Below are 16,899 nucleotides of genomic sequence, written 5' to 3'. Positions count from 1 at the left end.
AAACATACTAATTATTAGAATATTCTCCTCCTGTTACGACAGTGGCCTGAAAATGATCTTCATACTGCGAACACAACCGAAGCAATTATTAACATGAAAATTACTCCTGCCTTCATATCGTGAAGTGGTCTGAACAGTGCCTTAATATCTTGAAGTGGTCTGAACAGTGCCTTCATATTTTGAAGTGGTCTGAACAGTGCCTTCATATATTGAAGTGGTCTGAACAGTGCCTTCATATATTGAAGTGGTCTGAACAGTGCCTTCATATTTTGAAGAGGTCTGAACAGTGCCTTCATATCTTGAAGTAGTCTGAACAGTGCCTTCATATCGTGAAGTGGCCTGAACAGTGTCTTCATATCTTGAAGAAGTCTGAACAGTGCCTTCATATCTTGAAGTGGTCTGAACAGTGCCTTCATATATTGAAGTGGTCTGAACAGTGCCTTCATATTTTGAAGAGATCTGAACAGTGCCTTCATATCTTGAAGTAGTCTGAACAGTGCCTTCATATCGTGAAGTGGTCTGACCAGTGCCGTCATACCGTGAAGTGGCCTGAACAGTGCTTTCATATCTTGAAGAAGTCTGAACAGGGCCTTCATATCTTGAAGTGGTCTGAACAGTGGCTCCATATATTGAAGTGGGGTGAACAGTGCCTTCATATATTGAAGTGGCCTGAACGGTGCCTTCATATCTTGAATAAAGTCTGAACAGCGCCTTAATATATTGAAGTGGTCTGAACAGTGCCTTCATATTTGAAGTGGTCTGAACAGTGTCTTCATATCTTGAAGTGGTCTGAACCGTGCCTTCATATCGTGAAGTGATCTGAACAGTGCCTTCATATCGTCAAGTGGCCTGAACAGTGCCTTCATATCTTGAATATAGTCTGAACAGTGCCTTCATATTTTGAAGTGGTCTGAACAGTGCCTTCATATATTGAAGTGGTCTGAACAGTGCGTTCATATTTTGAAGTCTGAATAATGCCTTCATATCTTGAAGTAGTCTGAACAGTGCCTTCATATCTTGAAGTAGTCTGAACAGTACTTTCATATCTTGAAATGGTCTGAACAGTGCCTTCATATTTTGAAGTTGTCTGAAAAATCAGTAACCTGGAATGTAACGTCGCGACGCTGGTACCACTTGTAACGTCGTGACGACGGGGGTGGATTGGTAGTCTCACCGCTGTCGCCACTTGTAACATCGTGGTGCAGGGGGGACGTGCAGGTACCCCTCGCTACCACAGCTTACTCTGTAAGGAGTCAACACCATAATCCTAGCTCACCCTCAGCTAGGATTCTCCTGTTTCCGGGTTTCCTTCTCTCATTTAAGCTGCCACCATTTGTCTTCTCTATTGTGGGAACTACCCCCTGACATATAGTCATAGCTCCCTCTTGACAACTCATATAGTCTACAGGTAGTAACGTATTACATTATTATTACATTTTAAGGGGCGTTGGTGTCAAGGCTACTAACTGCTGCCTGTGTGGCGGGTGCCTACCCCTGTCCATTCCTAGTACCTCCCCTTAACATTCGGCTGCTGATGCAACTCTCATTGTGGTAGGATCTGCTGGACGGGTCGTGGAAAGGTGATTGTGGAGGGGCGAATCACAATTCCCTGCGTCCATCCTACTCTATCTACTTTGTCTATTTACACTCTTATATTTATATGATTTACAATATTTACATTATTAACAAGGCCGACTTTCAGTCGGGACTACATAGTGGATTTACTTGAAGCTACGCTAGGAACCTCCCCTTCGGGTGTGTAAAACTGGAGTCTCTCTCTCTCTTCGACTCCTGACTATAGGCAAGTATTAATCGTTCCCTGTGATCCTGTTTCCCTACTATTCATTAGATACGATTACACTATCCTTCGTCAAGTTTCACTCTTGACATAATCTACCCTTAGTTATACCTGTTGAAACCCACATACTATATTTATCACTACACGCTAACCATAACCTTGACACATACACTATAAAACCCTTATTGCCTGACTAACCTCCTAGGCAATTACATGTTACATGAGTCTGGTATCCTCCCCTTAGGGCTCGCCGGGCACACTGGAGTTTGCACATTAAAATCACTCAACAACACTTTTATCAACAATAATATTAAACAACATGGCTGATATGAGTAAAGAGACTTACTTGTCATAGAAGAATGCCGGCCAACTTCCAGCACTCGTCAGACCCATGTTGAATAGCGCCTCCGGCTGACAACTCAATATTATGTGTTAGATCAGCATCCCAAGTCTCTCGAAATTCAGTAATTTATAGTTTCAATTTTGTTAATTCAGCTGTTGACGACAGAGGGTAGTTGACTCCCCCCTTTTGTTCTCAATTTGCAAAGTTATATTCTAATTGGTTATTATCGGTGGTTGTGGGAGGGCCCATGGCGTCTCATCGNTTACTCATATGACCATCTCCAGTGGCCTAGTTAGCGGAGCGTCTTACTTACGCTATTACGCATAAATGCTGATCATCAACATTCTTAACCTAGTTGCCTGTCCAGGTGTTGTCATCTACTGTAATGGCTGTAAAACACTTTTCGCAAGTCTCGAACATTTAGGTAATGGCTTAAATTTCCAATCTCAAATTTGAGGCACTACATGGAATGTTCTTCATATCAAGACAGTAGTTTAAAATAATCATTAACTAATTATATAGTACTATCATACGACACTACGGGCATCATCATTAGATAGATCATGAACATAAACATCTACGGCCGAGGGCACAATTTTCCTTCTTTGTCCAGAGTGAAAAGTTATATAGACATAGCCCTTCCTGGTTTAATTAATATCAGTGGTTCACTTAAGAAAGGATTATATAGTTTATATAGTTTTGAGTTTATTTTAGAACCCTCGCCTGGAAGATGTTTGTTTTAGCTTTAATTCGGTAGCTTACTATATAGAATTGTCTCTCCATTACTAGAAACAACAAATAAACCTTAAAATTAAAAATTCGGATTCTCATAAAATGTATAGAACCGTAGCGATTATCATATTAACTTAAATTTCACTTTATATAACGTACTTATTTACATGTACTTTCCAAAATAATGAACATGAACTTGCTTTATATCGCTAAATAAAGTTCGCGTATAATTTCTACGTTGCAGATGGAGGCATCGGTTCCTCCGACCCGTTTATAAACGTTCGACACTGCAGAGCGCTATCATTTGGAGGGCCATAAACCTCCTCTCAGTGCAAATGTGTGTAAGGGGAAACCGACCTGGGTAATAGTACTCCGGTTCGTACACGTGGTCACGTGTGTAGAATCTGCCTGCACCTCCATATCCTGACGGTACGATCCTGCAACAAATGAAATCACCAATGAGAAGCGGCTGTTGCGTGCTGTTAGTTGTCACTCTACGTTCATGAACGTTGCCACGATCTTTCAAGAAATGAAAACACCAATGAGAAGCAGCTGTTGCGTGCTGTTAGTTGTCACGCTACGCTCATGAACGTTGCCACGATCTTTCAAGGAATGAAAACACCAATGAGAAGCAGCTTTTGCGTGCTGTTAGTTGTCACGCTACGCTCATGAACGTTGCCACGATCTTTCAAGGAATGAAAACACTAATGAGAAGCGGCTGTTGCGCGCTGTTAGTTGTCACGCTACGTTCATGAACGTTGCCACAATCTTTCAAGGAATGAAAACACCAATGAGAAGCAGCTTTTGCGTGCTGTTAGTTGTCACGCTACGCTCATGAACGTTGCCACGATCTTTCAAGGAATGAAAACACCAATGAGAAGCAGCTTTTGCGTGCTGTTAGTTGTCACGCTACGCTCATGAACGTTGCCACGATCTTTCAAGGAATGAAAACACCAATGAGAAGCAGATGTTGCGTGGTGTTAGTTGTCACATCACGTTTGTAAACAGTCACAATCCTATTGCAGATAAAAGGCAATAAGAAGTAGCTGTGACACGGTGTCAGTTGTTACGCTTCGTGTACGTATGTTGTCACGTGTGTAGAATCTGCCTACAGCTCTATATCCTGAAGGTGCGATCCTGCTATCGGTGAGTGCAGCTACACGAAACAGCCGTTCCATTATGTGATTGTAACGTTTCGTTAAAAATTCCAGGTACGAATATTTGATATTTAAACTGGGAAACAATTAGGAATATCAAAGCTTAGAGTTTTCTTCCATTGTTGAAAGTAAAGTACAAGCTAATGTACGATTGTACCAACTTCTTGGTCCTACTGGCAGTTAGTAGCCTCGGCTTCTTCTATTTTAAACATATTCTTGAGCTATCAATATATTTAAAGATACTTCTTCCTACTACACGGCTCATCAAATGTCGACTGGGATGGAAAACTAATCACGAATGAGTATGGATTTACAAGGAAGCGTTCGTGAACTATTAGGAAACAAATAAAGAATCCGTGTGGGTATAACTCCGGGCTGAGAATCGAACACGGAACCTCCAAGATGTGAATGACTCTTATACACATAGCCATTGGCTGAGTGTGGGTAACACATGAATTAAGTCAAATCAGTTAATCAATAATTCATTTATATTTTTCATCAGTATAGTAGACCCGAAATGCAATTATTTATTGGTAGCATATTTGTAAACCCATAAATAAACGGAAAGTTAGAATGAATGCGCCCCTCCGCTTAACCATTTCGCAGGGCACTCCCGTGCTCTGTCCAGTGTGCGACTGACCTGAACACGGTATGTGCATTCACAGACGGCCAGTTTCATAACTACAAGCAACGCTGCCAAACCCTGACACCTGGTGGCACGTAAATAATTTCTCTGGCTTACTATTACTACGACAGGTGCTGCCATCCAAGTAATTTATGTTTGAATAGTCCACTGTGCTTACAGACCGTCTGTTCCAAACAGCGTCCTCATGAGATCCTAGATTTCTTAATAACAATTCACAGATGCTGTAAAAGTGACGATATCTTTTGAACATCCTACATTTGTGCCATTGTTTTGCCGTCTAGGATCTGGAAGCCCATGTTTAGAGGAAGATTTTCAGTATTTCGTCGCTTGGTACAGATGTAAAATTAAACTCCATGGGTTTAGTCCGCAAGCGAACTATGCCGACCGAGCGACTGCCGCTTGTCGCAGAAGTTAGTGCCAACTTTAGTGGATAGAGGGTGTCACGTGGTCAGTGCAACAAATCCCCACGGCCGTTAATCTCGGTTTTCTAAACCGGATATAAATGTAAATGAAACCTAATGCAGTAAATCTAATGTAGAACGCCTACTGACGACATCTAGGAATGATGATCTCCATGTAACACTACAGCATTCACTGTGTCGTGTTTTGTAATCATGTTTGGTGAGCCAAATCTGGTGAAATATATTCAAATTAACTGACTAAAGTGGACAGAGGATAACAAACAGACAACTGAGGGAGTGTTTGACACTTGGCCAGAAGTAAAACGAGGAACTGAAAGAGCAGAAGATCAGAATTCTAGGAAAGAGGAACTGAAGGAGCTCTGCATTCAATAAGGAAGTATGGAGAAAACTTCCAAACGGGGCTGTCGAGTCAGTGATAATGGTAATGATCATGATGATGGTGACTATATCGCATACTGGACAGGATACTAGGTTATATGCCAAGAATCAGTCCACATCATTACCACGTCTCTATGAGCCATTTTAATATTATCCTCCCACATACGTCTTGGTCTTCCAAGTGGTCTCCTCAGGTTTTCCGAAGCTGGAATGCAATCTTGTTGACACTCTCTCTCAACGAAACGCGATAGAGCATGCAGGTTGGGGTGTGGAAGTGAGAGGGGTAGTTTGTATGTACGTACTGCCGACTTTTGTGTTTCCAATGTCCAAATTTTCCGAGACACTCCCGACGGGTACACCTGTCGGGTTCCATTTCATGCCATGGCCATCACAGGCTGACCAGAATCGCAGAGAAGGATGCTCAGCTGTGTTCAAACTTGTTTTTCTCTGGGACAGCTTCACCTTGGAGGTTAAGTCATCTTTATTATTAACTCTGTGTCTGTCCCCTGATTCAGCTACAAGCAGCACATGCGGTCCAACATGAAGATGGATCTTAGAAGAATAGGCTGCAATGTGAGGTGGATGAAACTGGCTCAGGATCTCTTCCGGTGATGGGTTTGGCTGTTAGCGGCGTTGAATGTTCTGGTTCTGCTACCAGACAGTTAAATAAAGCTGAATCAAGTGGTAACACTTTTCATTTGCAATCGGGAGGTGCTCGCTTCGAATCTCGGCTTGGACACAGACTATCCTGAGCGAGTGTTTATGATTTTACTCAGTTCTTCCAATGAAATTTCGGGACGTTACTTTAAATCAGACCGTGATCACTTCCTTCTCAATTCTAATTCTTTATCCACGGTTATCTAACAAATCGACGTTATATGGTCTAGGTTACGACAGCGAAACAAACAACTAGACAACGGCCGTTAGTAGGCAACGGCCCGTGAAGAACAGAGAAACGGCGTTTTCATGCGGCCCGTGCCTGACAGCTAGTGACAGTCAGTTGAGTTGAGTTGGCTCGTGACGAAGTTAGAGAACTGTTGAGGTTCAGTCGTTGTGTTCTGTTGCTGTGAGAAGCGGGTAGCTGAAGCCGGGGATAGTTCGGGACCCCAGAGGAAGAGGAACGTCCGACTTTGGAAGCCGCTACCGAGCATCGGCTAGTGAAGTCGTGACTGTAGACACTATTGTGTGTGAAGCTGGTAGCAGAAGCCGAGGTTAGTTCGGGAACCCAGAGGAAGGGGAACGTCCGACTTTGGAAGCCGCTACTGAGCAACGGCTAGTGAAGTCGTGACTGTAGACACTATTGTGTGCGAAGCTGGTAGCTAAAGCCGAGGTTAGTTCGGTAACCCAGAGGAAGGGGAACGTCCGACTTTGGAAGCCGCTACTGAGCAACGGCTAGTGAAGTCGTGACTGTGGACACTATTGTGTGTGTGTGTAATAGTGACCTGTAAAATTTAGTCACGATTTATATATCAAAGAGTCCAATAAACCCGATTACCAGTCCGAAACGCAGCTGCAGTCGCACCAGAATCGCCACGATATATTTGTTGGTTTCATATTTTCGTCACATCAATTTATTATCTTAATCCACTTCTGTCGGCGTTTGTGGATATATCTTTATTACCTTTGTATATTTCGTTGCCAAAATTTTTGTCTTTCCGTTTTAACTGAACTGACAAATGAATGCAATTTGTAAGACTGTAGTTGTGAAGTCAAGGCGCCATTTTATCACACGACGCATCACGCCAGTACGAGAGCTTACTCTCACCTGCAACGGGCTCATCGCTTATCAGACGCTACTCTTCAATAATAAAATATTGTCACACGAGAGAAATTATTTCTTTTAGATCTTTAATCACATGTTTAATTCAGTCTCCAAAGTGATGTGATTGTTGTCTAGGTAAGTTCTGACAAGTGTCGGACCCTGTAGCTTATTAATGCTCTTCTGCAAGGATAGCAAATCCAGGAAGACCAGAAACAAGGATCTCTGGAAAGAACCTAACTATAAGCATATATATGTGTATACTACGTTCATATATACACATAATGTACACAGACACATGTGTTTATATATATAGAGTGCAGCTAAAAGATGCGGACAAATTGTGGACACGAATTCCACACACCGAAACATGAAAAAATGTCTATATCAGTGTCTGGAAACATTTAATTTGAGTGTTATAGTTGAAAGCACGCTGCACATGCGCGATGGTGCTCCGGAACATTACAGCCGTCCTGTGCGACATGTTCTCAGCAACACGTGCCATGACCGATGGGTAGGTAGAGGAGGACCCACTGCATGGTCTCAGCATTTGCCAGATCTGAATCCTCTGCATTTGTACCTGTGGGGACACCTATTCGAATCCTCTGTATTTGTACCTGTGGGGACACCTATTCAAATCCTCTGCATTTGTACCTGTGGGGACACCTACTCAAATCCTCTGCATTTGTACCTGTGGGGACACCTATTCAAATCCTCTGCATTTGTACCTGTGGGGACACCTATTCAAATCCTCTGCATTTTTACCTGGAGGGACACCTATTCGAATCCTCTGCATTTTTACCTGTGGGGACACCTAAAATCCTTTGTGTATGCAGCTTCTGTTGAAGACAAGAGACACTGTCGCACTGTGGATGCCTGTCAGACTATCCGCAATTACCCTAGCGGCCTAAGGCATGAACCTTGTTCGCCCACCCAAGCACTGGGATCGTGGGTTCGAATACCACTTGACGCATATACGTGTATATCTGTCTGCGTTTATTCTGTGTCTGTGTTGTCCTGTGTGTAGGTAGCGGCCTTGTGACAGCCTGATCCCCCATCCAAGGAGACCTACCGACTGTGTAAAAGATCAAGAAAGTGAAAAAGCGATCAAGGTAGAACCACAGCTAGATAGACAGTAATTTGGCAAAATTTATTTGTTCATAATCTCGTAGTGTGCTTCGCAAATGGGCTACACTAGGCCATTCGGTTCCTGGAACATACTCACAATCCAATCATAACATTCAGTATTAGAAAGAAAATGAAGAATACATTGAACTGAATATGTTTAAGGAAGCTCTAAAAAATCAGCGTTGTGAAAATAACAGCTGACGGCAGATCGGCAGTAGTAGTACCGCCTACAGAGATGCCCGTACTACGCTCTGTCGGCGCACTGTGTTACCACAATCTCACGCAGGACAGAATTAATTTTATTGTAAAGAGAGTCAATGCCAAGTACACGAAACACAAGCAAGCAATTCAGAGCGGAGTGGTTTCGTTATGAGTAAGATCATTGAAGTTCGGTTTGCGTAGAATTTTTAAGTCGAAAATAACCAACTCAGTTGATAAATCCCCCCAAAGGTGTCTCCACCTTGTCGTGGTTGTGGGGCTTGCGTGAGTTTGTGACCTGGAGAGCTATGCCGGCGGTAGTTTAACTACCAGTAGGGTCACCAAGGTCGGAAAGGTCAGAGGGTAGAGTCCAGACTAAGAGAGATACCCTGGTCCTCCAGGTTGGGGGTTGGGCATGAGGCTAACAACCTCATCCTGTAACAGAAAGCTAACAACTAGCCTCGGGTCATCATGCGTGGGTCCATTCCTATGGCAGCACGCACTGCTTGTGGAGACTGGTTGTAGAGGAGGCCAAGGCTCAGCCAGGGCTGTAGCGCCAAGTGGTAGGTGGTAGCCAGTTGACAAACATAATCATTTCGCAACAACCGAATGTTTATGGTGCTGTCATGACAGACTCCATAGCTGAACCCTCAACTGAACTCCTGTCCTCTCTGGCTAAACAGAACATGGTCGGTCGAGTCATATAGCCTCGGAGCGGAGCTACAGAAAACACAGCCTGCATAACCTCTTCTATTGTTATGTGATGTTACCGCGCATGCGTAAAGTGCGGGCGCTCCATAGCAACGGCCGGACGCGTCACGTATCGTGACATCTCCTCTATTGTTGCGTGCAGGGTTTACCTAGCAACGGCTGGTATTTACATAGTCACCTCCCAGCAACGGATCTATACTCCACAATAATTTTATTTGCATGGGGAGAAACCGGGATAGTCCGTGTCAAGGCTAAGGCTGAAGCTCGGACCATCACGACCCGCTAACCTCGATGTCTGGTATCACCGCACTCCACTGGTGTGACCCTAAGAAGCCAGCCGCCCAACGCGTCTCTGCTACGCCGGCCATGCATTTCAACAAGCCTATAGTAGGCCCTATGTATTCCCTTTTCATCTTGCGGGGTTGTGTAAGGCAAGGAAACGTTTGGTTCGTGATGATCTGTACACGTGCATGCATCCAATAATTCAGTTTAATGAGTGTGAAACTGTGCCGCGCCATAGCTCAAGCGGTTAGTTGCTGACTTCCCACCGCAGCGGCCCGGGTTAGATCCCGGGTCTGGTCAAGTGGAATTTTCCGTGGACAAGTGGCACTGGGGCAGGGTTTCTCGAGTACTTCGGTTTCTCCTGCCAATCTTCATTCCACCAACTGCTCCACAATCACCCTCATCTGTCTGGGGCTGGTACAGTAGGCAGTACCAAGTGGACTCAGTCTCACCCCACTAAGGATAACAGAAAAATACAAAAAAATATATCGAAGTACTTTTTACCTGTTATCTGCTCCCCAATAGTTCGCTGCGCCATCTGCAACAGAACAAAAATATTAAATTCAGGCCCGTTTCTGTAAAACAAGTGAAATAACAATGTAATACAGAAATAAGTGGAGGGAGGTAAAATTACACTGAAGTCAGGACATGGAAGCCAGAAATCCCCTGAGATGAAGATCCTGTGTGGTTCAGCAAAGGTTTACAGACCGTCAGTCTTCAGAGTCGAGCAGTGAGCGGGGGGCTAGGGGCTGGGGGCCGTGCCATAGCTCAAGCAATTAGTCGCTGCCTTCCCACCGCCAAGGTCAGGTCATGTGGGATTTGTGGTGAACAAAGTGACACTGGGGTGGGTTTTCTCAAAGTACTTCGGTTTCCCCTGCCAATCTTCATTCCACCAACTGCTCCACAATCGCCCTCACCTATCATTCTCACTGAATCACATGATCCAAATATCACGGCACCATAGTGCACAGCCAGACTTTCAGCTCCACTGAATTACACTCAGTAACTGTGATGCCTCAACTCCTCCGCTCCCAAATTCATATCCCTGCAGGCTGGCGTCTCAGTTGCCAGCTCTTCTCAATCATCTTCGGCTGCCGTCACAAGAGACTCTCAATTCTAATCCTAGCTGGTCTGTAATCCTCGGGGCTTGAGAATGTAAGTAGTCAACATGACGATGTAAATGCAAGTAGTTACTATAGGATTCTGACGATGGTGTATAACACACAGAGATATTGGGTTTTCGGACTCTATCCATCGTCCTGGTTTTTAAGATAACTAAGAAGAACACGACGTTTCGGAAACTGGATCTGTTTCCGTCCTCAGGTGAGGGAAAACGCCTATTCTGTTGGGTCCCTTAGAAAGAGCTAGCCTCAATCACTGGTCTGGTTTCCGAAACGTCGTGCTTTTCTTAGTTATCTTAAAAACCAGGACGATGGATAAAGTCCGAAAACCCAATATCTTTGGATGTAAATGCAATTTGCTGTGTAGCACAACCGCAAGGTCTTTTGCACAATCGGTTCATACGGTTAATGCGTCACACAAAAATAATTAAAATGGATACTGTTCCTTTTACCAACGAAATAAGTCATATTTGTTTTGAATATGTTAATGTTCATATAGTTTCCAGTGCGCCACTTCTGTACAGAGTCTGTATCGGATTGTAGTCATTTACAATCGTCAGAAGGTTTTATGATACGAAATATTTTTAAGTCATCAGCAAAGAGCAGAAATTCGGGAAAACGAATTTTGACGCATAAATCACCAATCAAATTGTCGAGCAATAGAGGTCCCAAAATGGAGCCTTGTGACTCTCGTGCGGGAGACTTTCCTAAAGCGCAAACAACTGATAATCTAGATGATAAGTAACTTCGGGACAAATTTGGATCGGATAGTCCAAAATTACTGAGTTTATGTAGCAAAAGGTATGCTGATGTCAAAATTGAAACGTTTGGCATCGTGAACTGACAGAACACAAGTAAGAGTGTAAGTAAGTAAGTAAGTAAGTAAGTAAATTAGTTGCAGTACACTTCGATTGAATAAAATCATGCTGAAATATGTCAAGTTCAAATTTGAAATAAAATGAGAGCCCGTCATGCATCATATTCTCAAAAATGTTGGAAAAATTGTTTAAAATTGTGATTGGTCTGTAACTAGTAATTAGAGCATTGTTACTTTTCTTGCAAAGAGACAGGACGCCCGCTTGCTTCCACAGAATGGGAAACTGTATTAAAATGTTACTCTAAATGTTGGCAAAACTGTCAGAGCAGCCTTTAATGATGAATCTGTGGAGTTTACCTCTGCCGACACACTTCGACGGGCTGAGGCGTCCAATTGCCAACTTAACGTCACAGTCAGAAATCGAAGGAGAGTCTAAAAAATTGGAGAAAGCAAAACTAACATTGTTTCGAATAATAATAATTCAATTCAATTCAATTCATGTTTATTTACGTGCAATAACTTAACAGCACAGTGGCCAATTACAAAGTAAGCACGAGTATATATAGATACAGAAAAATAATCAAAAACACAATACAAATATGACAGAAATAAATCAGTGAGCATAAATCTAAAGAAGACTTAAATATATACATACATTTATGAATTATGAATTATTATGAATGTTGCTAATATTATCAGCAACTAGATACTAAGATAAGACAACTGGGAGTTATAAAATTAATAACAAGTCAATAAATTAAAAAATTACATAAGAAAATTAAAGAAAATTAAAGTTAGCCGAGGTATACACATTTGTAGTTAATGAGAACACTAATCCAGTAACACTGTAAAAGGTTTGGTACATGCTTGTAAAATATGATTCAGAGAAACCGCTCCGTGTGCAAATATGTCGAGATCTTTACCCACCATGTTGGTAGCAAGGGCGCACCGAGAAGAGGGACAGTGTCTTTTTGAGAGACGAACGCTGAAAGTAGAGGTCTCGAACATGGCAAGTAGGAACACGAAGACTAGCATTATCCAGAAGGGAGGAGCAGGATTTACGGCCACGATAAACCTGAATGAAGAAGAATGCATCAAGAAGATGTCTACGCAGACTTAGAGGGTGCAATCTTAGTCTCTCTAAGGCAGATGTATAACTATAGGAGCTATGTGGGAAGTAGCGATAGAAACAGACAGATGCAAACTTTTTCTGGATGCACTCAAGTTTTGCGGAGTCAGTAGACGTGATAGAATTCCAATAGGCATTTCTATTACCCACTGTCACGGACCTCATTTCTGTCATGGTGGCATTTACAATATGTTGCTGGCCCCATGTATACATATGTTGCTGGATTCAATTAATTTCCGTCGCGCACTGTGGCCCTTCACGCAATGAAACGCCTCGTGAGTGCGTTCATCCCAGGATAGCAGCGTGACTAACTCACAGTGAAGTGCAGCTCCTCCCAAAGCAGGGGAAACAGCTTCGCATTTAGTGCTCAGGTGTAGAGACGCTACTGCGTCCGGTTCAAGGAAGGTTGTTCGCAAACATTCTGCGTTACGCCCAAATATTTGTGTGTTTTTCAAATGAATACATAAAATTAAGGATGACGAAAGAGCCCGTGTATCCGAAGATTTCAGTTATGAAACTACTGAAAAGATTTCCATGGAATTTTCGCAATGATTCGGTGTTACATAGATCCGTGCCTCTATGAATGTCAAAGAGCCTACAAGGTAGATGTGATTAATGTTATCGGTCTGGCCCAGTGACAGAAACATCGCCTTTATAGGCCCGTACCCATCGCTGCTGCAGCACGTAGAATATAAAAGCGTCGGTCTGTCCATCCATCTATGAGATCTATTCGTGGTCATTAGAGAGAACAGATGGGTCTGCGGTTTCCGAAACGTCCGCCGGCAGAAGGGAACATTGTATTTATCAAGAGGGATAAAATGCCGAGCCTAGGGATACAACCCGTTTGTTAACACGTTCTTGTCAACATAAAATGAGTCCATAGTTAACAGAAATAATATGATATTGTGTAAAATGCGAACATTTAAATAGGAACTCAAATTTGTCACTCATACCCTAAATATATAGAATTGGGTGGGGAAGGAGGAGGGGTTAAATTAATGTGGTCGTGGCACCAATTGATGAGACCATCACGGGCCGCCACTGATTAGATGAAATATAATTTGGCGATACGAGTGATAAGCTAAGGCAGACGAGGGAAGACACTCACTGTTTCACACACAACAGAAGGGACATTGAAGAGCCGTTCAGAGTTTCCCCGTGCTCTGAAATGCCGGGAAGAAACCCTGACTCATATTTCCACTTAATTGTTTAACTCCTTGTAAAGATAATAACAACAAAAACAAATAAATTCCGTGGCTTTAGTCCGGAAGCGAACTGTACCGAGCGAGCGACCGTCTCTTGTCGGCGAAGTTAGTGTCAGGAAAGTAAAAATAAATAATTTCATAATTTATTTCTCGGCGTTATGAAGACACGAATGGATGTATCTACATTTACAGTGAGGACATGAACGTAAGATCACCGAGAAACACAATTTCCTGAGACACACACCTGACATTTACTGTGCGTGTATCCCCATGCAGTAGCTACAGTTTCCAGTCTTGTCTAATTGGCTTGAAGATTAATCACGTGACAGTGTTGCTCGCCACTGCGGCGCCGAGCGGCCTAATCTTTCCTCAGCCACCTGTCGTTCCTAGAGGCGTCGCAACGTCTGCGACAACGCAGGCGTCGAAATAGCAAGTCGACTGAAGAGTTATGTGACAGATTGTTGGCGAGGGCGCCCTGAGAAACTATTTATACAGCTTCCATGGTCCTGGTGTGTATGTCATCTCTCCGAAAGACTGATCTATGTTGTTTTTTTTTCCATTCCAGTTTATTTCAGGAGTTCGCGAAAAATGCGCACGGGTAACGCAATAAAGCGATCTACATATCTCAGTTAACGCATCATCTCTGAATTAGCTGCGGACTATATTTACCGTTTCTTTCAACTGATGGCATTTTGCATGCAATGGGATATTACGGGAATTAGTATGCCGCAACAGGTGCACGCCGGTAAACAGTGTGCGGTTCCTCCACATTCATTCAGTACGACGGGAGTTGACATCGTATCCCGACAGGAGCGCTTTCCGAAAGTCTTCTTCGCCAATTTACATACCCCATGGGCTTTGACGTCCATTCACTATAGACGCAAGTATCTTATATCAAACATAATCAGACTGAGATATTGGGTTTTCGGACTTTATCCATCGTCCTGGTTTTAAGAAAACTAAGAAAAACACGACGTTTCGGAAATTTGATCTGTTTCCGTCCTCAGGTGAGGGAAAACATCTATTCTGTTGGGTCCCTTAGAAAGAGCTAGCCTCAATCACTGGACCAACGTCGTGTTTTTCTTAGTTATCTTAAAAACCAGGACGATGGATAAAGTCCGAAAACCCAATATCTCTCTGTGTTATACACCATCGTCAGAATCCTACAGTAATAATCAGACTTACATCACGCTCAGTAACTATAGAATCTATTTCGCTATATTCGCTAAATATGTATCGTATCAGGAAATGTTTCCATTCAAATTTACAGATATTAATAATCTGTATATTGTCAGTTCTGTATAGCTGTCTGCTTGATACCGTCTGCATTGTTTCAAGCGGTAACGGTTCTAACTTGTATTTCAGAAGTGACTCTTATTTAGAGCTATTAAGTAACTTCCATCCTAAGGATGATAACGCGCGTAACATAATCGATACATAAAAATCAAGGTAAATCTATCTCCGTAACAGACCGTGGAGGACCATAAGGTTGTGAGACGTCGAGGCTCCCACGTTTTCTAGTCAATCGGCTCATAGATATCGGTGAGGTTCGTTTAACGATGTTTTCACTTAGCAAGACTATATCCAGTCAGTAGAACTGGGATAGCGCAGTCGGTGGCTACGGGCTGGACGACAGAAGGATCGGAGTTCTAGTCCCGATAGGATCATGAATCTTTTACACGTGGTGCAGGCCGGTTTTGGAGCCCACCCAGCTTCCTAACCAATGGGTGCAGGGGGTGAAGCGGACTGCGCACCTCCAACTAGTGCTGACGTCAAGAAAGCGTGGATTATACATCCACTCCTCTGTAGGAAAACTTTACCTTTTTGAATCTAATCGCATGACGGGATGATTTGTGAAGTGGAAGCGATCTGAAAGGAAACTGTCTTCCAACAAATTTAAGGCACTGTCCCGGTGATTTCCCGGCGTGAGCGAAGAAAAGACGGAAAGAATTGTCAGGCAGGACAGTCGGTCTCTTACCTGTGGTTTGAACCCAGGACGTCCCGGAAACGAAACAGGAGTTCTGTCCACTCCCCCGGGTTGTTCCTGTCTTCCCAGTTCATGAGGCAACTTGAATCTTCCTTGCACGGGGTGGAGAGTTCCAGGAGAGGTTCTGTTTGTTTGGCGTATTTCTGGCCGTGAGGTTGGCAACGCGTTCCTGTTCTAATAATGTATGCATTTTTGTGTCGCAATGTCAATGCGCGAGTTTTCTTTTTGTCAACCGCTGAATTTCGTCAGTCAGTTTCGCCACCACTCATTAAGAGATCTCCCACTGTTTACTGTTTATTCTTTGTACCAAGCGCTGTGGACTATGTAGGCAGCCAGAATTCCGAAATTAAAAAATGATTTGTTTCATTTATTTTTTTAGAAATCTACTGGCGATGCTCCATGCAACAGAAATATATGTGATTAAAATATTCGTATATTTTAATTCGTTTTAATATATTTAATTAAAATTAATTTGATTCGTTGTTATGTGGCCCTCGACCTCAGTTACAAGTCCAGTGATGTGATGTTCACAGCCTGGCGTAAGTCACGGCACCCGTCAGTTGATGTTTCCCAGTGACTGAAGCAGCTCAACGTGTTCAGTACATCGTCCACCAAGCGCGTTATTTCGCTACGGAACGCCGTGTCTGTGGAGCGGGTGTAAGGAAGTGTAGGGCACCCGGCGCGGGCAGTGGAAAGCCCAGTTCACAATGGGCAGACGCCTGTAGCAAAGGGACACTCAGTCGCTGTCACAACGGCGACTGGTGCTTGAACTGTGCCGCAGCGAACTCTGTGATGTCACTGAGCTCCTAATGGAACGAAGGACCTGAACAAAAAGAAAAGGAATGCATAAATAAGAACTAAATGGAGGCTGGATGGGAAGGTGCGAAGATGGGTAAGAAAATAATAAAATAAATGGGTTAAATGACGAAGTATACAAGTGAAATAGGAAGAGAATATAGAACAAAGACAGAAGTGTAGAAATAGATATGAAATATGTAAACAAAGAACTAGGCAGAGAAACAAGGAAGGATGGATAACTGAATAAATAAGAAAGGAGGAAATGAACAAAGAAGTGTATATATATAT

The 16,899-nt window shown here is 43.1% G+C and overlaps 1 protein-coding gene across 4 annotated transcripts in view; it reads right to left on the bottom strand.

The window, feature by feature from the left end:
• LOC111874297 (protein crumbs) overlaps positions 1 to 16,899 on the bottom strand; it is an 87,586-nt gene that overhangs the window by 37,695 nt on the left and 32,992 nt on the right. For all 4 annotated transcript variants that reach the window (XM_023869679.2, XM_023869677.2, XM_023869678.2 and 1 more), the window contains exons 3-4: positions 10,059 to 10,092; positions 3,231 to 3,310 (exon numbers count right to left, since the gene is read on the bottom strand). In XM_023869679.2, the coding sequence (XP_023725447.1) occupies positions 3,231 to 3,310; positions 10,059 to 10,092 (114 nt within the window). The remainder of the gene's footprint in view (positions 1 to 3,230; positions 3,311 to 10,058; positions 10,093 to 16,899) is intronic.

This window comes from Cryptotermes secundus, unplaced genomic scaffold (assembly GCF_002891405.2).
Source record: "Cryptotermes secundus unplaced genomic scaffold, Csec_1.0 scaffold2042, whole genome shotgun sequence".
Lineage (NCBI taxonomy): Eukaryota > Metazoa > Arthropoda > Insecta > Blattodea > Kalotermitidae > Cryptotermes > Cryptotermes secundus.
This window is presented reverse-complemented; position numbering and strand designations above follow the sequence as displayed.